Consider the following 22,113-nt stretch of genomic DNA (forward strand, 5'->3'; position numbering starts at 1 on the left):
GAGAGAGAGGCCTCGCATTGAATACTTGGAGGCCATCTTCTTTCTCTTATAAGTCGAGAGAGCACATGGGCCCATGAGAGAGAGAGAGGAGGAGCTCTAAATAAGCCTTAAAACTTTTTTTTTTTTTTTTCTAATTAGCCTTACACCCGTAGGATGAGTGTAGCTCGATGAGGATGCTAAGATGGATGAGTGGCAAGACAAGAATTGATAGAATTTGAAATGAATAAGCGACAAGATGAGAGAAAATAGACTTAGGTGCGTTGGGCATGTGTAGTAGACCCAATACAGTACCTGTTAAGAGGTGCGAGTTGGTTCAAGTAGAAGGCTCAAAAAGGGCAAAGAGTAGGCCCAAAAGAACATATAGTTGAAAGTAGTAAGAAAACATATGGGGACTTATGGGCTTATTGAGGGTATAGCCCTTGATAGTGTAGAATAGCAGACCAGGATTCTTGTAGCCGACTCCAAATAGTTGGAAAAAATTTATGATGGTGATGATGATGGATTAGGCTTTCCTTTTTATTAGCACAAGGCGGGCACCCAGATCCACCTTGAGCCCACCAAGGCGAGCACCTTGGGCATGCCCAGCTAGACCCACCCGCCTAGGCATATTAACAGCCAGGCGACCACTTTTTCAACCTTGATTTTGAGAAAAACTTCAATAGTCTAAATAACAAATAGATTTTAAACATATAACAATTTAGAGTATTTTTTTAATAAATTTTTGCACACCATAACCAAGATTTGAAATTAAAAGCCTAGACTTCAGTTTTAGTTGCAAAACATATTTACACACTTCTTCAGTTACAAATCTAACCAAAGACACATTTATGTGCAGAAATTTACAAAACAATATATTCAAATAAATAATCAACTGCATTAAACATACCCTAATGTGATGAAACTAGGGTTTCAAAGAAACCATAGACTTCAGTTTTAGTTATATTGAGTTATTTATTTTATTTCAAAGGAATTAAAAACCATATTCAACACTGATCACCTAGAGACCACAAACGCTGCCTGTTACCTTATTTTTCCCTCTTTTCTAATTCCAGGAGGCCAGTAGTACATAACTATGAGAACTTCAAGGGTATGGGGTGTGGGCCCCATGCCAAGGAAACCACCGAATACCCATGTGCTACTTTCCCTTTCTATCTCATCATCACATCCCTTCTTTATATATTACTTTAGTTGTGATTTATTTTAGGAGCAATAAATCTCAAAACCAACAGTTTGGTACACCAAACTTGAGTCTTTGACTTATTTGTATGATTAAACCCAAAAGTATGCTACACAACTGGTTCGGATTCTCAACAATTTTTTTGCATCTGAGATATTCCAGGTAGCAAACATCTGAGAATTTAGTATTTGTTAGACTATAGCTCTCTATCAACACTTCCAACACCACTCCCTCTTTCCTCAAGGCGCACTAACTCACATAAGAATGGGAGCTGTCACCTAACCTTCTATATAGGAAAAAACAAGACTTCGGGCAATATTCCCATTTGTCTTATCTGCGAAGACAATAGTTGTTGATTCAATGTCTGATGTAGGACAAAGTTATTCTCATTTTTATTTTTGTTTAACTTCAAAGGGTGTACATTTTAAATTTACTTTTAGGGTTTTTAAGTTCCTTACAGTTCCGGGATTTTCCATAATTTTAGGATTTTTAGGAGTTGCTTAGAAAAAGATTTACGAGTGTTTATGGAATATTTTGTTTTATCAAGGACAAATTATCCTAACGAATTTTGTATTCAAGTTAGGACTTTGGGTCATTTTATTAATTATATGAACACTTACTGTCTCTGAAATATTAAAACGACTACAAAAGTGGCCGGCGGATCCTAGAGGGCTCATTCATGTGGGTTATTTCTAAGAAAAAAGAAAGGAAAGCTCCAAGCAATTGAAGCCATAGGCAGTGTTTAAGGAAAAAAACCCTAGGGTTTCTTCTAGTTGTTGTTGTGTTTAGCCTGAATTATTGGTGATTTTAGTGCTTTGTCAAAATTCATGCATAAATTTGGTATTAGAGCTTAGGTTTCTTCAATAGCAAGGCCAAGAAAATGCAACCAAGTATATGGTGTGCTAAACTTGGACCAAGGTTTGCTACATTCAGCCTAGATCCTACAGATTTCAGCTAGGTTTTGTGATTCTCTGCCTAGGGTTTGTGATTTTGGTAAACCCATAGTACTAAGAAGAGGCTGTGGAAGGAAGGGCTTTTGATCCGATTCATGATCCTAGAGATGAAGTAATTGAGGAACTTAAACGACAAGTTCAACAGCTAATATAGCAGTTCGGAAGTTTCAATCATGGGCAAGACGGTGAACTCAAGTACACCCTTTTCACCGTCGCACTCCAGAATCGAGTGTAGAGAAAAGTGATAGAGAACCTAAACATGGGGGACATCATTCTATGATTTTTATTTGAAGGAGGACATTCATGGTTTTGATAAAGATTGTATCCAAAATCAGTAGGTAGATTTGGATTTGCAACCAATCTTCAATACATGATCAAATGAACAAGATCTTTCAGGAAATCCGATCTATGATAAGGATCAAGATGAAGATGAAGATGTTTCGAAAGAGGATCTTGCTTGTGAAGAATATGGAGAAAAGGCAGCAAAAGACTAATCAAAATTATGGCCTTTAAAGACCTCAAGAATATCGAAGAGGTGGAGCATTCAAGAGATTTTGGGCATTGGAACCAAAGTAGCGCAGCGAAACTGAGGGCAACTCATAAACCACAAATCGCGGCTTTGTATTTAGAGAGTAATGAAATAAATCCTGAGAAAGACTCTGAAGGCTAGAAAATTGAAGTTTCTTACACAATTTTCGATGCGAGTTTAGGGTGGTTGAATTTGATAAATTTATATCAATTCCGCAATACACATATTAGGATCCGTTTCTCGAGGATTTCTTCCTACCACAAATAACCTTTAAGCCAACAAAGAAGATGAAGGTTGAATAAGGGGTTTTGATGGTGAGTTCTCTTAGGACACTCCAAAACTTGATGACGTGTTTTCTCCAACCAAGGAAGATTGATGCAAGACATAATTATTATCACCTTTAATTTTTATTTAATATCAAAGAATGTTATCAAAGAATGTACATTTTACTTTTACTTTAGGGTTTATTTTTAAGGTTTATATTTTATCAGGATTTTTTTGGGGGGAATTATAGGAGTTGTTTAGAAAAGTACTAAGTGTTTATGAAAAATTTTGTTTTATCAATGGTATAATTGTCATTATAAATTATGCATTTACGTTAGGAGTTTTGGGTCAATTTATTAATTGTAAGGACACTTATTGTCTTTTGAACATTAAATAGAATACAAAAGTGGTCCATGGGGCTAAGAAGGCTCGAGGTCATTCATGTGGTTTATTTCTAAGAAAAAGAAAGAAAAGCTCCAAGCTTTTGAAACCCTACGCAGCGTTTGAGGAAGAAACCCAAGGTTTTCTTCTACTTGTTGCATGTGTTTGGCCTGAATTATTGTTGATTTTTTGTGTTTCTTCAAAACTTCTACATCAATGTCTAATCTTCTAGCCCCTATTTCAATCGTGCCAACACTCCCAAGACCTTACATGATGGTCTCTAGTAATACCTCAGCAGCCTACCACAAAAGCCCCAACATTGTATTTCACCATGTGTCCTGCGTGCATGAACTATAGAAACTCACATGTGGCTTCTCACATCAATTTCTTCATCAAAACAAAGAATTTCAGGAAACTTGACAAATATTTGTAAAATACAGTCTCAAATAACATCCAAAGGGTCTTGAAACAGTAATTTTCAGACCACTTAGGATTTCAATAATCCACAGACCACGACACTTGCCATTATTCATCAATAAGAACGCACACATTAACAAAAATGGAGGTAACATAGCTAATGCATGCCAAAAGAATAGAAGCCTAAAAATATGAATATCATTGAACAATGGCCAACCGGCATGAAGATATTAGATAAAACCAAATAAATGGCATTGGATGGTCTACTACTTCCGACACAATTCAAACATCACTCAAAATAACCATCTTACTCAGAAGTTGAAGTCTAAAAATTTACAATATTTCGGTAACGTTAAATCCAAAACCCAAAGAAAGTGTTCCCAAGACCAATTTAAGTTATGTAAGACAAGTCACAAGAGCATTTCCTTGACTTTAGTCTGGATGCACAACAAAGATCAAATACATACCCATAAGGATGCACTCTAAACATGGATGCAAAATTACAGGATCTGACATGAATTGTACCAGTCCTGGCCAATCTTCAAGTCCTAATCGTAGCATTTCTTTAGAAAAAACTCAAAGCCTTGAGAATTAGGTTATTTTAATCATTAGCATTTTTTAACTATGGTATATTTTGAAAGGCTTGTCCCCTTGGAAAGCACACCATTGCAACTCATTATCCACAAACATATGGAAAAACTACTATTCCTTCCAAAAAACAGTAAAAAGACAAGAAGGAAAACAATAAACTAAGCTAAATTAGTAAAGTAAGAATATTCCAAAAAAATGATTAAAAGACGTTCAGTTAATTGCCAAGGACATTTGACAAGAAAAATCAAGACTAGACTAGATTTTATATACAACAAATAGAAGCAGACATCAAGACCAAGGCTCCAACAGGGGGAACCACTAAATGTGCAAGGTTCCAACAACTAATATGCCATATCCATATTTCAAAAGCTATGCCAACCACTGTTTCCTTCGTCACTCCATTTTATATATAATTCAAAGGACATCTTATTTTGACAATTCAAAGCCAAATAAACAGTAACAAGAAAAGAATCAATAACAATGGCCAACATACCAGCTTTATAAAGTCCCAACTATCAACTAACAAATTATCACATGGAAACCGGATCAAATGAGTAAATGGATAGAGCCACTTCTGCTAAACTTGGGTGACATATACCTATCAAATATAAGAGCCCTAAATGGCATTGCAGCAGTATCTTGGGGAGGGGGGATCCTCGTTACAATAGCATCTAGAATTTCTGTTATACCAACTCCCTCCTACAACAGATATAAGTAGTTACTCAAACTAAATGATCAATCTTTTCAAACAAGAAAATGCCAAAACAAGATTTTAAATAAAAAAACCCACTCCGTTCATGGGTAGTGAAAAAAGATCGACATCAATTGCAAGAAGAGACAAGAACTTATCTAAACTAACCTTTGCAGAGCATTGAATGGCACCACGACAATCTAAACCAATTATCTGCAAATTTATTGCAACAAAAGTACATGAAAAGTCCAACCAAAACGCCATAATGCAATCACACTTGATTCCACCTATAAGACAGTTCTCATACAATTTTCCCACAAGTGATCTATTTCTTACAAAAAACTCAAAAGTCTATGTTGTGGTTTCCACTACATTTCCATAAAAAAAAAATATGCACAATATTGAGACAGTGTCCACCAATATGAAAAGAAGATACATCCATGGTCCAAACTAACCTCTTCAATCTCTTGAATAACACGATTTGATTCAGCACCTGGGAGATCGATTTTGTTCAGGACCTAAAACAAATGAGAAAGACATCAGAATAAGAAGACAATTGAAGCTAAACATGCAAAACCATCTGAAGTAAGATCCACAAACTCAACTATGATTATGTATCTATAGAATACATCATAATAAAGAAGCTTCAGCTTCAAATCTCACAAAAATAGGTCCACTGACATTGAATCAAATTTCCTAAAGAGTGTATTTGCCAGAAATGTATTCAGAGAAACTTCTCTTCGACCTATATATGTGTGTATGAGAATGTTTTAGTAGCTTAGTCAAAAATAGAGTGTTAGAGTACTTTTATGGGTGCGATATTCCCTCTCTTACAACCGAATAATCCCAAAATCTATAGCACAAGATGAAATATTTAAAATTGAAAATGTACATCCATGCTCATTCATATCTCATAGGCATGTCTTATTACAATCATTCATATTCAATAATTCGTAAGCATTCACTATATCATAAGTATGTCTCATTGAAACCATGCATATTTATGAAAATTTCAATCTCTTTATGAAGGGTTTAAGATTTATTCAAAAACATATAAATCAGTGCACCACCTTCCATGAATCATACAACAGTTTGGGATTCACTACCATTTCCATCAGTGATATACATATGCGAAAGGAGCCATGGTATCCAATTCGTAAGAAATTGCAACGTAATTTCAACATCAACTTGAAATAGACATATATATCTTTCAATCAAAGGAAACTTGAAGTTATTTGAGCATCATTTGGTCAGTCAAGGGCTCAATGCAAAATGGACTACAATCCTGGAATCCTGCAATCGATGGAAAGTACTCTCCAATCATATCATGTTACAAGGTCTTTGTGGACCTTTACAAGCCATCCTCAAGAACTAAGGAGAGCCATTAGAATTATAATTATAAGGAGAAATAGTAAAGTATGATCGATTGTAACTAGACAGGTTATGCAACCCTAAAGCGGACATTCACCTGGTGTGTTAGAACATGCACTAGCAACAAAACTCTGATTGGCATACCATAAAATGCATGTAAACTGAGAGACTAGAGACAATCACAAATAGACATGCCATTTTATGAATTAAATCTCCCAAGATGCTACAGTGGTCTAATCATTATAGGGTTTGCGCAACAATATGTTACTAAATTGTTGAGAAGGGGCCTCCTATTCTTAGGGGCCTTCTATTCTTAAGTTCACATCAATCCAGGGCAGGCAGCCTAGAAAAGGCTCTTCCTGCCTATTATGTGCCAAAAAGGGCATAGATCATTGCTATCTTCATTTCCTTCCATCGTTTGAAAACTCGACATGCCTAGGAAGCCGGGCAGCCAAAACACCTAGCCGAGGCTGAGGCGGGCGGCCTTGCTCCGGGGCGGCCTTGCTCCGAGGCGGCCAACGCTCTGCCTAGGCGGTCACCTCAAGGTAGGTGCCTTCGAACAACTTGGCCAAGGACCAAAAAAGGGCCTCGGCTATGGGCAAAAACATACCAACGCCCCCCCACACCCCCCGGCCTTTTTTCCCAATATAGGGGGGAAAAGGGTTTTGGAGGAACAATCTAGCCCCCCAAACCCCCAAAAAGCATAAGCCCTCTTTTTTTTTTGTAATGTTAACTGCCTCTTAATAAACTTATTAAGAGGGCTTACAGGTTTTGGAATTATATCACTAATTTGTCGCTACTCTAATAGAAACTAATGGCTAATTGGGAGTAACTAATGGTTAATTTGAGGAATTGGGATGTGATTTCCAATGATTATTTTGGAAAGATGGCTTCTTTTATTCTTTAAACGTGATTTTGAAATGATTGTTGATAATAAAAAGGACTAGTCTCGATGAAATGCGGAATTAAATGTGCATGGTACTCTCACAAATTATGGTTAGTTGCATGTTTTTGGTTAGATGGAAGATTAATTATAAACATTAAGAATTTTTTCTTTCTAAAATGTTCCGTTCTATGCTAAGTCTTGGCTGCTTGCACGGTCTCTTGCTATGGATTGCTTAGCAGCAAGGCATCAGATTGATTCCATTGGAGAAATTATGGTCTTGAAGATATTCTGCCCTTTTAAAAATGGTCGCATTGAATTAATGGCAGGTCTCCAGCGCTCCGATCCTCTACGTTGGAATGACATTTACAACCTGTACCCTAAAACCCACCCCCCTCACAGGCTTTCGCGCTCTGGGCATCCTCTCCCTCCTCATTCCAAACCTTTCCCTTCTTCAATCCCCAAGCCAAACCCGTCCACTGAAACTCTTCAACAAAATACTTACGCACAGGCTGTCGCTAGGCCGAAAAGAAAACCTGGGAGTATTGAAGTGCCTCTGGTCAATCTCTCCCACTCATCCTCCCCCTTTACCTAGTCCCACTCTACTGGGTTCTCTCCCCCCACACCTTCTCCTTTTCTCCCTTTCTTTGTCCCTTCCCATCCTGAGGAGGCTTCAGCAAACAGATCTAAGCTTCTAGCGTCTCTACTAGGAAGCTTCAAACCTGCACGTGATGACCAACGTGGAATTGAAAGTTGGGCTAAAAAAACCTTGAAGGAGCCCAACCTTATTTGCAGACGTCTGTCAAGTGGAGATTTCCTCTTCTCCTTTCCTTCATTAGCCGCAGCCCACCATGCCTTACAGGAAGGAAAAAATCTATCTTTCAAAGGGGCTTCGTGCATTCTTCGGTCTTAGTCGCCAAAAGAGGGCTCCTTCAGGAAACAAAGAGTTTGGCTAACCCTAAAACACATCCCCCTTCATGCTTGGTCTCCTGAGACCTTTCGGAGAAGGGTAGCAGCCTGTGGCAAAGTGATCTCTATTCATTGGATCTCCCTTGAAACCCTACCACTGGGCTCGATTCGACTTCTCCTGGAGGTCTTAGACACAAGTCAGATTCCAAATACCATCTGGTTAGAGGTGGAAGACCTCTACTACCAGTATGTATTTCGTGGGAGTAGGCCTCTCCACCCTCTGCTCATTTCCTCTCAATGCCTGCTCCTGCGCAACCACCGAAAAAAATTTCTCAGCCTTGGACTGAAGTGATCCGGCCGTAAAAGACATCGCCAGGTCTGCCCGACCAAGCCCAGGAGTTTGGGAGTATCCGAGATCAACACCCAAGGACAAAGCTTAGCTAGCACCCATTTGTTCAGCATCCTACCCTCTCCAAGCCTCTGACCCCGCAGCGACTTATTGACCCGAACCTCGAAGCCAGAGACAAAACTGAGCCTTCTCCAGCTGTCCTCTCCTCCCCTACTAAACGGCCCAGTAAAGAGGTTTGGGTCAACACCCCACCTTCCACTCCCTCTATAGGCACTTTGGACAAATCCGGCCCATCTTCTTGGTCTGCCCTTCTTCCCTCCCCCACCGACTCAACTTTTCAAACCTCCCCATTATTGCCTCCCTGTAATCCCTCTGCCCCTCTCTCCACATGTCCCTTCAAGCCTGCCAACTCTCCCCTTGAGCAGTGCGCGAAGCTTCCACCAACTCACCACATGGATTTGTCCGTCCCTCCATCTCCTCCATACCCCCTCGAGCATGTCTACTCATTACTCGGGCAGCCCACGCCGCCTTCATCCTCCCTCCACCTGTCCCGGCCCTCATCCCCTTCTCTCTTCTGAGATAGCTGCCAAACCCGCCGACTTCGCCGCCCCTGCCTCCCACCTAGCTGTCTCAGCTTCCTTCGCACCCCCTCTCCTCCCCGTCGTAGTTTGACTTAGACGTCTCTCTGCCGTCCAACCTCCCTGTTGGAAAGGACATTCAGCCGCCCTCTGCCCGGTCTTTTCCCATCTACTCTCCATCCTACTCTCCTACTCCTAAGAACGAGTTATACCCCCATGTTCCCCCCATCTCTCCCCCTCCTATTGAGGGTGACTTTTCGAGTCCCCCATGCCCCTCTATCATAGAACCTCAGCCTGTTCGGTCTTACTGCTCTCTTTCCCATCCCTCGTCTTTGCCCTGTGCTTTTACCCCTTCAACCCTCCCAAGCCCAAACCACCTCTCTTTGTCGGTGGCCCTTAAACCTTTTCCTCCCCCTTCCCTGTTAAGCTCCCTTGCCCCTCTTCCAATCCTTTCTCCTTGCATTTCTTCCCCCTTACCCTAGTAGCAACCCTCAAACCTACCACAGGAAGTTCCTCCCCCGTTAGCCTTGCTCTCAACCAGTCAACAAACAGTGACCCTACTCCTCTGGGCTTAGTTATTGTACATACCATGGACCATCCCCCTCCTCACCTACGTCCATCGCCAACTTGCTGGCCCCTCACTCTAAGTTCACCCCCCACCTCGTACAAGTTCACAGTGTGCATACCCTCCATGTGGCTTGGCCCTCTTCCTCTCCTGTGACATTCTCCTCTTTTTCCTCTATTCAAACCTACCATTATATCACCTACCTCCCCTCCTATTACGAGACCCCTTCCTGTGCTCCCCTCTCCTCTTGATACCTCAGTACCCCTTGTTTCTCCCCTCAAATTCCTGCCATCCCTAACAATAACCCTAACTAGTTTCAACTTTCGCAATCTCTTCAGCCCCTCCCCTCTCTACCTCATGATCTCTACCCCTCAAATTCTCCCCCGGCGGGTCAGGAAACAAAGTCCCTTGTGACTCCTGCAACTCCCATCTCCCCCCCTCTGGCCTTCGAAACAACAGAGGAGGTTGACGGGGATGAGACAAACAGGGACGAGGAGAGGATGATAGAAATGTATAGAGTAATGGGCTTCGAATATGAACGACCCGAAGGACCGGCTCACAGATTTTTAACAGCCGACTCTCATAGTAAGATGCAGGTGAGTTTCAGAGGTCAGAGAGAGCTTTGCAATCTTTTCACCTCAATTCCTTTTGAGGGACAGCCTGCAGATAGCCTCTTCCCTACTTCCAACTCAACTTCTCTGAGGAGGTCCCCCAAACTGGCCGCCTCCTCTTCGCGCAACCTTAAAAAATGAAGCTGCTAGTTTGGAATGTTAGAGGTCTGGGACAACCTTCCAAGAAGGAGGTCAAGGACCTAACATCTAAACACTCTCCTGCTGTACTGGCACGCATTGAAACCAAACAACCTGAGCCTGACCTCAAACTCATTCATCAGGTATGGGGTAGAAGACCTAGTCAGTGGGTCTCCCTAGCGGCGAATGGGGCCTCAGAAGGCATTTGGATTGTTTGGAACCCCTCAGACCACATTTTGAACTCTTCTCATAAAGGGGATTTCTCTGTCACTATTCTCTTAACTAGCACCTTAGATGGGCTACCATGGAAATTCACGGCAATCTATGGTCCAAACTCACCAATTCTTAGAAATAGACTATGGTCAGAGTTGGAACTGGTAGCGTCCTTTCCCCACCCTATTTGGTGTTTGGGAGGAAACTTTAATGTTATCCGATGGTCCCACGAGCAAAACTCCTCAACATCCATTTCCCAGGGAATGAGGGAATTCTCTGATTTCATCAGCCAGAATGAACTCTTGGACATCCCACTCCAAGGCAGTCGATACACCTGGTCCAACCACGCTACCAATCCCACCCTCTCTAAACTAGATAGGTTTCTTTTCTCTCTAAATTGGGAAGAACACTTTCCAAGATCCCTGGCAATGGCTCTACCCAAACCCATTTCGGACCACTATCCCATTCTTCTAGAAACACTGGCTGTTAAGAGGGGCCACCCTTCAGATTTGAACTCCTCTGACTGCAAGAGGAGTCCTTATCTCACTCATCCAATTTTGGTGGAACTCTTATTCTTCACTCGTCTCAAATAGAGCTGGTTTCATTTTGCAGACTAAAATCCAACTCCTCAAAGGTTCTCTCAAGTCTTGGAGTAGGTCTATCCCTAGCAACTTCTCCCAACAAAAATTCTCGTTGCTGGACACCATTCAAACACTTGATCGTCTCGAGGAGTCTAGACCATTGGACGCCTCAGAGCTTGATGTCAGGAACAAGACAAACCTGGAATACCTGTCCACTCACAAAAAAGAAGAGATATATTGGTTCCAGATATCAAGAGTCAAGTGGCTAAAAGCGGGAGATCTTAACACCGCCTTTTTTTATCGGAAAGCCAATTGTCGAAGGAGAGACAATTCTATCTCGATGATCAAAAACAACAATGGCTACTTAACTCAACCTGAAGAAATAGAACAAGCCATTGTTGATTTCTTCAAATCTCTGTACGTAGCTCCTCCTGGTCCTAGAACCCAGAATGTCTTCCCTCGACTTTTTGACCTCACTGATGATAGAGCCACGTGGTTAGAGCGACCATTCAGTGAAGTAGAGATCCAGCAAACTATCGATGCTCTAGCCAAAGATAAAGCCCTCGGCCCCGATGGTTTCCCGATAGCACCCTTGAAGGCCTTTTGGGATATTCTTCATCATGATTTCAAAAACTTCTTTGAGGAATTCTTTCTTCGGGGAAAACTTCATAAAGCAATAAATGCCACATTCCTAGCCCTAGTTCCCAAAGTGGAAGGGGCTGAGGAGATCAAGGACTCCCGTCCAATCAGCCTCTTGAACTCGACCTACAAAATATTTGCAAAGTCCTAGCGTCAAGGCTTCAACAAGTCCTCCCCTCCATCATTTCTACATCCCAAACTTCATTCATCAAAGACAGACAGATCCTTGACAGAGCTTTAGTGGCTCATGAGTGCATCCATACAAGACACCTGGACAAAAGCCCGGTCTCATATTCAAAATAGATTGGAAAAAAGCTTATGACCACATCGATTGGTCAATCTTAGAGGAGACTATGATCAGAATGGGCTTCTGAAACTGTTGGAGGATGTGGATGAGAGGGTGCTACTCACACCCTCACTTCTCAATCCTAAGAAATGGAACCCCTAAAGGTTTCTCACTTCAAAAAATACATTAGATTTCACCCTAGAGAAGGTTCGCGTGTGAGATTCTGGTCAGACTTATGGATAGGTTCATCACCTCTGCAAGATGTGTTCCCAGCTCTCTACTCGTTGACCATTAACAAAGAATCAACAGTGGCTGAGGAATTGGTCTTATCAGGAGAACGAAGAGTCTGGAATCCATCCTTTCGGAGGAACCTAACAGAAGAGGAGATCAACCGTTTACAATTGCTCATTACAGGCCTTCACTCTCTCTTTATTCCTAACCAAGGGAGAGACACTATGGTCTGGACACCCACTCCATCGGGTATATTCTCAATTGCCTCCTTCTATAAAATCCTTTCTCAGCCTCCCACCTTTCCGGGCAACCCCACCTCTGTGGTATCAAAAGTGTGGTCTACCATCGCCCCATTTAAGGTCCAAACTTTCAACTAACCTGCCTGCTCTCTTAGAGCCCTCACAACAAACCACCACCAAAAGAGAGGAATTCCTATCCCCAATAGATGCGCATTATGCCAAAATGAGGAAGAGTCAAATCCCCACTTATTCATACATTGTGACTTCTCCTCAGAATTTTGGGGCAAAAATATTGCAACTCTTTGGCATAGAATGGGTCACCCCCCTACTGTCAAAGCACTCATCTCTTATGACCTACATTCACAATGGCCGAAGGCTGGTAGAGTCCTTTGGAAGGCTACCTTAGCGGCGACCTTATGGACCATTTGGGTGGAAAGAAACAACAAAATCTTCCGAGGTTCAAAACTACAAGTTTCAACACTCCTGCACAAGGCTATTTCCATGGTTACTTTCTAGGCCTCAAATCACAAGGTCTAGTCGGGTATACCAAGGAGTCTGTTCTTTCCCCAATGGAAAAATATACTCCATCACCGCCACGATAGCCACAAATATCCAGCATTTGGATTATAACGCAAATAGCAACAAAGAAATAGATTATAACGCAAAAATAAAAAAATAAAATAAAAATAAAAAAACCTATGTTTTAAAATAAACAGACTGTTACACCTTGAAATAACAACAAAGTCTAACAAATGCCTACCCCACACACCCCTCCCCCCCCCCCCCCCCCTTCAAACCCCCCCCACAGCCCACGAGATGTTTCTGGGCACCCACCTCTACATTTTTTGACCTTGTTTCCTTTGTAACCAAAGAGACTCTATTGCAACATGCAGCTGCTATTTGTCTCACTTTGGTATCATTACTCTGGAGCTTGAAGTTGCCTAAACAGTTCCATAATCGAATTCCCTATCATGGATGCTACAACGAGCATACTAGCAATAATATATTTCTTTGTATTGCTCCATCATGATAGTGACCCAATTACATAGACACTCCAATCTGCACCTTATGTTATATATTGACATATATTGACACAACCATGACAAGCTAGACAAGTCATCAGCTTTCAACCCAAGATGGGAGACTAGATGTAGTGTTAACACATCTCTTAAACATGTTGACCTCTTAAGGTATGTGGTGTCTTCACAATATATTGAGTATTGTTTGACAAAACTTCATGTCAGAGATCCAAACACCTCTATCAACCCTGAACAAGGAATCAAAAAAACACTATGCGGGTAGCCTGGCGCACAGCGCCTAGGCGGGCGCCCTGTAGGGGAAAATCATCCATTTTTAGCCCTGTAATAGAAAATCATAGCATTTTTTTAAATATTTGCTATCCTAATGTACATATATGCATATATTTGTGTCAAATTTTGTAATTTATTCCATTTCGCAACATACGTTTTACTTTGGGGGTTCAAAACTAAACCCCATAACTTTTTTATACAAATTTAGGGTCAAAATGACCCATTCTGCCCTTTTGGGTGAATTTAAAAAGCAATTTCTGTGACTTCACTGGACACCGGCCCAGACCTGGCGTTGGGCGCCCGCCTAAGCCGCCTGGGCACCCGCCTAGGCCACCTGGGCGCCCGCCCAGGTAAACGCCCGTTTCGAGCACCTTTTCATGAGGCGTGCGGTTTTTTGTTAAAAAACGCCTAGGCGGGCACCTAGGCGCTAGGCGGACCGTTTTTTAAAACAATGACCCTGAATTTACTTGGGTTTTTGCCCACCCCTCCCACATATATAAAAGTATAGAGCCTACATGTGAATTATTTAGGGTTTCATTAACATCCATCAAGGAGCAATTCTCACATTTCAGCCCACAGCCTCTCACAACTTCCATTTCAAGCTCAAGCCTCAAGCTGCTCAAAAACTACAACTTCCATTTCAAGCTCCTTTCTGCCCAAGAAGAGACCCAACAAGGCCATTCCTAGGCTTGGGGTCAAAAACAACAATCTCTTTTTCCACAGGGACCACAAATCCAAGCCCAAGAAGCCCCAAGCTCCATCGACCCATATCCCCCTCTATGATCCGACTACAATGGGCCACAAGGTTTATTGTCACACCACCAATCTCAAGAAGTGCAAAGCCAGTAGAACGCCCTTCCAGTCATTTGCCGCCAAAAGATGTTTGAAAAGAAGCTTCAAAAACATACCCAAAAACAATTTTCCTACATAATTTCTTGTGTTAACTTCTTAAGTAATAAATTCTGTCTTTCATTTTCGAGATTTTCAATTGAATACAATTACTCGATTTTTGGTGATTGAATTTCCAAAAATCAGAGGTATAGTACTTATGAAATTATAAAAATTTTGCTCATGGTTTTTGTTGTGGTGTATGCTTCCTAGAAAGCAAAGTCCGAAAAATTACTGATCGAGATTGAGAATCGCCAATCCGGACCGGAAATCAGTCAAGACCATGCTGATTCTCTATCAGAATCAGTTTTTATATACCATTAGTCGAACACCCATGCCAGCTGTAATGCATGGCTATTTGCTGAAGCGTTGGAGGTTATAACCCTCCTAGCACCCCATTTGTGTTAACGTCTATCAAAATATCTACTATATTACAAAATATGTGTAATTTAACATACAGATTAAGCAACCTAGCCGCTAGACTTTGGCTCAAAAGCACAAAGTTTGAAGGTCCAGAATGTTCTTTTGTGTTTTTCAAATGTGAATATGAACCTTGAAAGAAAAAGGGGACGCGATTAACTTTTTGAACTTTGAAAAAAGAAATGGAGGGAGGAATCAAACCTTCACCCTTTTAGTTAATGCCTAAAACTAAAGACCATCCAGGCACTTTAGACTCTCTCTCTCTCTCTCTCTCTCTCTCTCTCTCTCTCTCTCTCTCTCTATATATATATATATATATATACATATATGCTCTTTCATTTTCTTTTTCTTTCTTTCTATTATTTTACAGCATTTCCAATCTGGCCAAATGGGTAATCCGGCCAATCCAAATCGATGGGTAGCGATTCCCACCCCCCCAATCATCCATTTTTTAAAACACTGCTAGAAAGAGAACAAAACATGTTTTAGAAAAGTAGTGGGGTATGCATTCCCTAGAAGAAAACAATTTCTTCAAGAAGTGGGTTCACATGAAATAAGGTGGGATTTAAGAAAATTCCCAATACTGTGTTGGATTACTTTTGCATAATTTTCCTTGTACATAAGAGAAAAGAGAAGAGAACATGTGTTTCTCCATAAGCTTCCATGCACGAGTGAAATTTAGGGTTTGGGTCAAGAGAAAAAAGAAATTTGATGTTGTTACAAGCATAGTCATAAGTTGCATTGTTTCCAATAAAAAGATGGAATGCCAAAGGGAGTTACTTAGATCCGAGTGTAAACTTATATTACATGATATCTTCTCTAGGGAATGCTTTTATTGGAGGCAGGTGTGTGAGAAATATGCATTGGGAGCTAACTTTATATAAGACTTTGCGCATTTTCTAGACTAGACATCAAGAAGAAAATCTTTCTTTTATGCTGAATTTCACTTCTTTCCTCCATAACATCTCATGCAATATGCAGTAAGTGGTAGAGAAACAACCCTTTCAGGTTGGATGTTGAAATGAACCATATGCCAAACGATACCACTATCAGTTTCTTTAAGATTAAACCCTCCTATGTCTTGCTTCACCTAAAAGGTAATTTAGTTGCATACGCTTAAGCACTCAAAAGTATTTTAAGGAAGTGTACTAACTTTCCAAGCGCCAACCCTTATATGACCTAGTTTCCTCTCAAGGTTAATTAGCTCGAGTTTCCTACATCACCGTAGGCCTTCAAGCCCAAGTAATGGCATGTGTATAGACGTGTGGCATGATGTTGACCACATCACACATGTCATCCTGGTGATCTGCGTCATCGTTATGACCATGTGTGTATGTAGCTGTACCATCATACTGCCCACATCTATACAAACATGTCATTGTGGTGACCAAATGTCAAGAAAGTGAGACAATTGTCCAAGTACATAACAAAAGTCAATGAACTTGCTCCAGTGCCTATATGTGGACATCTTTTATTTAGATAAATACATGGGGCACGTTGTAAATAAAGTATAATAAAAAAAATAAGGATATTAGAATATTTCATAGAAGTTAAAGATTTTTCAGATAAGCCCTTATGCGGTTCCAAGATTCCCAAATGGCCTGAAAGAGTTTGTGGAATGGTTCTCTTTTAAGGACTATTTGTGACATGAGAGTGACATGAGAGCTTATGAGATGGATTCCGAATGTGTTGTTTGCGCCATGTGATTGACTAGTCCTTTTGGTAATTCGTGCCTCATATCTTTTTGCGCTTTCCAAGATGCCAAGATAATGAAGTCAAGGATTATGTTCTCATATAGAGGATAGTTTGTGTTATAAGAGTGACAACCTATGGGACATATCGTGGACAAATGATATAATTCGTTACTTATAATCATACTGCCAAAAATGACATAAGAAAACCGAATTGAATATTTCTAAGTCCCACATTACATGAGATTTTGTCCTAGATGTTCCAAACCTTAAATATGCTTGGTTGCTCGGTTTCTTATAGATTCGTATTGGGTGAACATCTTTGATTACGTGGTAGGACTGACAAAATCAGTCCATGATGACATCTACTTCCCATGGAAACCGAGTATGTTATTCATGAGATATAAAGGAATCGAATTACGAGTAAAAATGCATGGTTCTAAGAATCAATGTCCCATAGGAAAAAATCCAAACATAAATCCCAAACCTTAAGTCTTGAATGGACAAGGTCTTATCTTAGTACCAGTTCGTAACTAAGGTCTTATCTTAGTTTGTGAACATGAGCATGTTTGTTCATATAGACATGTGCATGTGTATGAAAATTTGCATAAGAAAAGATAGAGAGGCATGAGAATGTATGAGATTGAGATAATAAGGGAATGATAGATATATGTGAGCTATAGACTTGAGGAATATGTGATTTTCATAATGGGGCATTGCATTTTCATAAGCATTTGCATGATTATCATACGCGGCTTGGGCATTAGTATGATATGGAAAGATGATATACGGATTATGCATTGTTTATGTTATCTAATGAATATGGGACAATATGAATCTTATGTGATATGGTTTATGTGAGGGGCATGGTTGTTATGACCGTTGGTCAGGTATGGTCATCGTGGATTCTTATGGATTGATTGGATCGTTATGATTGATATGACACAATATGGATCGATTTGCATCTTGATGCAGTTATGAGAATATGTGATTAAGGGCTCAAAACGCCAAGTGGGAGAATTTTGGAGTTACGGACTTTTAAGGCCTTGTAACACCGACATATTATAGCTCTTGACTACAGTGAAAGTGAAAAGAACGACATGACTCTAAGATCTTGGCGCACTAGGACCAAGAGTCATGAAAACCCTAAGACAGCCATGAGGAGGATCGGTATATATATGAGAGGCATCAAGAGGTTTCAAAGTTACCTCTGGTCAAGGTAACTTATTGTTATTTTTATTAAGCTCGATTGGGCCTCATGACTAGATGAGTGGGCCAGGGTGATGAGATTTTATTTGTATGATGTTATGAGCTTGATGATTGCCCTGTATGGGAAGGCTAGGGCCAACAGAGGGCATTGGCCTAAATCCCTGACTCTTAGAACCTTCTCATAGTATGTGCATAAACAGTCGCAAAGAATGGGAAACCGACTCTTCCAGGGACCACTATGAAGAGGTATGTACATGTGCCAAGAGAGAAACCCTAGCATCTTGTGTGTGCATGTCCACTAGGGGATGCACCAGAAATCTACTAGTACTTGGTGATTCAGGGTCACTCATTGGTTTAACTTTGATATCGTAATATCGTGAACCCCTAATCAGACATTGTGGGTAATGAGTCTGTTGGGTCATATACCGAGAAGGTCGCTATGGATTCCGCGTCTAGCCAAGTGGAGTGCTCTAATTCCTAATTCAACTCCATAGGATCCTAATTTTCCTTGGAAATTTTTTTAACATTGTGAAAATGGTTTATTTTATGGAAAATAATTAAAAGGATTTTTGGAAATTTTTCTGCATTTTTTCGAAAAAGAAAAAGGGTTTTCCATAATTGTTCTTGCAAAACGACTATTAGGGACAAGCCCCTAAGACCCACACGGGACACCCAAATGGCTAATGGGTGTCCACATGGGGCCATGAGTGTCTACGTGGGGCCATGGGTGCCTCCACGTCAGCCCCATGTGGAGATGATGTGGAGGTGATGTCATCCCCCATGGTGGCCTTCTAGATCATTGTGTAATTTGTTATGTGGGGGTATGTTTTGTAATATTGGATTTTGTACTATTTCAGAAATTGAGAAAATTAATTTTAGCTCATGTTAAATGAGAAAGCAATTCGTTTGTGCACATGTGAGCCCTTCTAAAAGGGGCATGGGGTTTGTAGTTACAATCTAAATCCCAAGGGTGTGTGATAATTGTGAACTTAACCACCTAGCTTATGTGGCATAATTTGATTAGCCCCACGTATTCTTATAAAATAAAGGGAAGTTTTGATTTTTGCTGGAATTTTGACAAATTACCTCAAGGATATTCCCTCCAATTTGGTTTTAAATTCAATTATATAATAAGAGCAAGTGTATTTTCGTATAAGGGAAATTGGAATAAACTATGGTTCTTAAAATGGAGGATAAGGGTGTTAAATCCATACAACACATCAAGATGGCATGATGGTAAATGGTAAGCTAGTATCAAGCCTCTCTTTGTACTCATGGATGTTGAACTTCAATGGCTAAGATTAAAGTACATCTAAAGCATCTCTACACTCGACATTATAAATACCCTTTTAAGTCTCTACACTAGAATACACCCCATTCTCTCATTACAGTGGCACACCACTTTCTCTCTCTCTCTAACCTCTCCAGTGTGGCACGCCCTAGGCAATCTCCTCTCCTTTTCTCTCTTCCAACGTGTGAAGGTGATGTGAGAGAAAGCTCCACTGAATTTGAGAGAAAGCTAAAATTCAAGTCATTGATGGTCAAGTGCTAAGGCCTTCATCAATTAAGTAAGATCACATCATTTTCCTATGATTCTAGTTGGTTCTTCTTGTTGTAAACTCCTAATTACAGCAAGTTTCCTTCATCAATTTGATGTTAAATCATTGATCTCTTAGATCTACTTTGATTCCCTTTGTTCCATATAGTTGAAAGCATCATCCATGCACAAATTAATCTAGTTTCCATGAGCTTTTACCATGTGATTTTTTTAGCATTTTTTACTGATATTTCTCTGAGATTTTTACAACCAAATCGTTCAATTAGAACTTCATTTTGCATGTTGAGAATAAACTTGTTCAAAATTTCAAAATTCAACTCATACGAAATTTTAAAAACTTTAAAAGTCAAATAGGCTATGTATTAGTAATAGTCTGACAGTCTCCAACTCTCCATATTCCATAATAACATGGACTCCAAGTCTCCAACTCTTCAACAAACTTACAAAAGTATATGACCAAATAACAAAATAATCCAAAAAGGCGAAAAGTACAACAACCAAATGTCTGAAGTCCAAACCAAGAAGGTGCAATAAAAATATTGCAAAAGAAGAGAGAGGACATTTGAGCTTTTCCAATCATCAACAATAAGAATCATAATCAATATCGTTATCGCTTGCATCAGCTTTGGAATTGAGGCCATCATCATGAGAATCGTCACCCTCTTCAACATATTCCTCTTCGTTTGAATCTGCCTCCTTGTCTATCTCCCTCTCCCTTTGTGAGTGTTAAGTACCAGCAGCAGTTGTTGCTCGAGTGGCCCTCATGGGATCAGAAGCTTGACACGAAGCCTCCTCGACCATTTCCCAGGTCAAACCATCCCCGAGGAAGACCTCCTCAGTACCAGGGTCCCCAACTGACCAATCAGAAGTATTCTTCATGTCTTTCGAAATGATGAGATCCTTCTTTTGTTGGTTGAACTTCTCCTTGAGCCTCTAACTCTTTCTAACAAATACCAAGTCATTGAGCTTCCTTTGCTCGAGCTTATTTCTTCTCATTGTATGCACCTATAAAAAACAATGCATGAGTACTAGACTACTAGTGTACTACTAGTCCACTACTACAAATGTTACTAATTAAGCCATAAGTTAGTAATCTATTATATCATATGTTAATATGTTGATTACTAATTATCTATTATCTTCTATAAATTTATATTCAAAATAAACTTGTAAACAAAAAAAAATATAAAATACCATCTCAAACAAACTCCAATTGCACGCACAACCAAAAGAGGTAGTTGTCAAACTCAAGATCCGAATAGCCATCTTCTGAAGGTGTGGAGCTCTACTCTCATGTTGTCTCCACCATTGTCTCTGCAATCTCCTTCTTAGCTCCTTCAAGTGCATCTTATACAATGCCTATAGAGGGCTTATCATCATCAACAATACGCAAGAGATTCACCAAAGGTAGAAATACTAGTATTGCATGCTTTACCCCATGCCAAAAATATTTAGAAAGAATAATATCTCGTACCTTCATACCCTTGACATCTCTAGACCACCTACACCTACTCCAATTCCCTGAAGCAAACATAGTCCTCAATGATATCCTCCTTTTATACGTACTTTGTAGACTAAGGACGGCAGGTAGTGGCAAATCTAGTGACCTAGGGCCTCACTAGGCCCCTCTTTGTAGTAAATTTGCACATCATGCTAAGGGTAATAATGTAATTGTAAATGAAGATTGTAACCTCCTTAGCCTTAGAAACAACTCATTTAATAGTAGACATCCCACCAATGGCATCAAGCATAAGATCTATACAATGTGCAGCGTAAGGAGTCCAAAATATGTGACGCCACTTCTGGCAAAGCAAATGACCTGCAGCTATATTGGAAGCAGCATTATCTGTGACCACTTGAATTACATGCTCCTCCCCAACCTCCTCAATGCCCTTATCAATGAAAGAAAATATCTAATAAGTATCATGAATATCATCGGAAGCATCAATAGATTGCCAAAAAACTGTACTCAAAGGACAATTTACCAACAAATTCATAGTACTCCTCATCCTATCACTCCATTGATCGGGTATTACAGAAACCCCAAATTTAGCCCACCCATCCTTATGGGTCTTGAGATATTCCTTAATATGCTCAACTTCTCTCTTCAGTGGTGGCTCACCAAGCTCATATGGAGTTGGGCCTTTCAACCCGACTCATATTGCCCAATTGCTTCCAGCATTGTATTGAAGCTATTCAAGCGAGCGGTATTAAACGACATGCCCGCATAGTAAAACCATTGAGCAATATACTTCCTTCTTAAATTTATTTTCAATTGTAACTTGCTTTTTCCTCTTACCCTTCCCTTCTCAATTATTGTCTTGAAGTCGAGTGTAAAAAAATTATCAATAGGCCCTTTCATATGAGGCCTCTTAGACCCAAAATCCATCTTACTCTTCGAGGTCTGAGTAGGAGTAGCAATCATGCCTACCTCGTCTTCC

General features: G+C 40.3%; 1 protein-coding gene across 18 annotated transcripts in view; it reads right to left on the reverse strand.

Moving 5' to 3' along the window:
* Positions 1-22,113, reverse strand: part of LOC18423214 (Small GTP-binding protein) — a 95,098-nt gene that overhangs the window by 41,380 nt on the left and 31,605 nt on the right. For all 18 annotated transcript variants that reach the window (XR_016054184.1, XR_016054182.1, XR_016054183.1 and 15 more), the window contains 3 exons: positions 5,459-5,521; positions 5,172-5,216; positions 4,911-5,011 (listed from right to left, as the gene is read on the reverse strand). Coding sequence is in view for 9 of the 18 variants with exons in the window: in XM_088864929.1 (XP_088721055.1) it covers positions 4,911-5,011; positions 5,172-5,216; positions 5,459-5,521 (209 nt within the window). In the remaining 9 variants the exon portion in view is untranslated. The remainder of the gene's footprint in view (positions 1-4,910; positions 5,012-5,171; positions 5,217-5,458; positions 5,522-22,113) is intronic.

The sequence above is a fragment of the Amborella trichopoda genome, chromosome 4 (assembly GCF_054954075.1).
Source record: "Amborella trichopoda isolate Santa Cruz 75 chromosome 4, AtrichopodaSantaCruz75HAP2 v2.0, whole genome shotgun sequence".
NCBI classification, from domain to species: domain Eukaryota; kingdom Viridiplantae; phylum Streptophyta; class Magnoliopsida; order Amborellales; family Amborellaceae; genus Amborella; species Amborella trichopoda.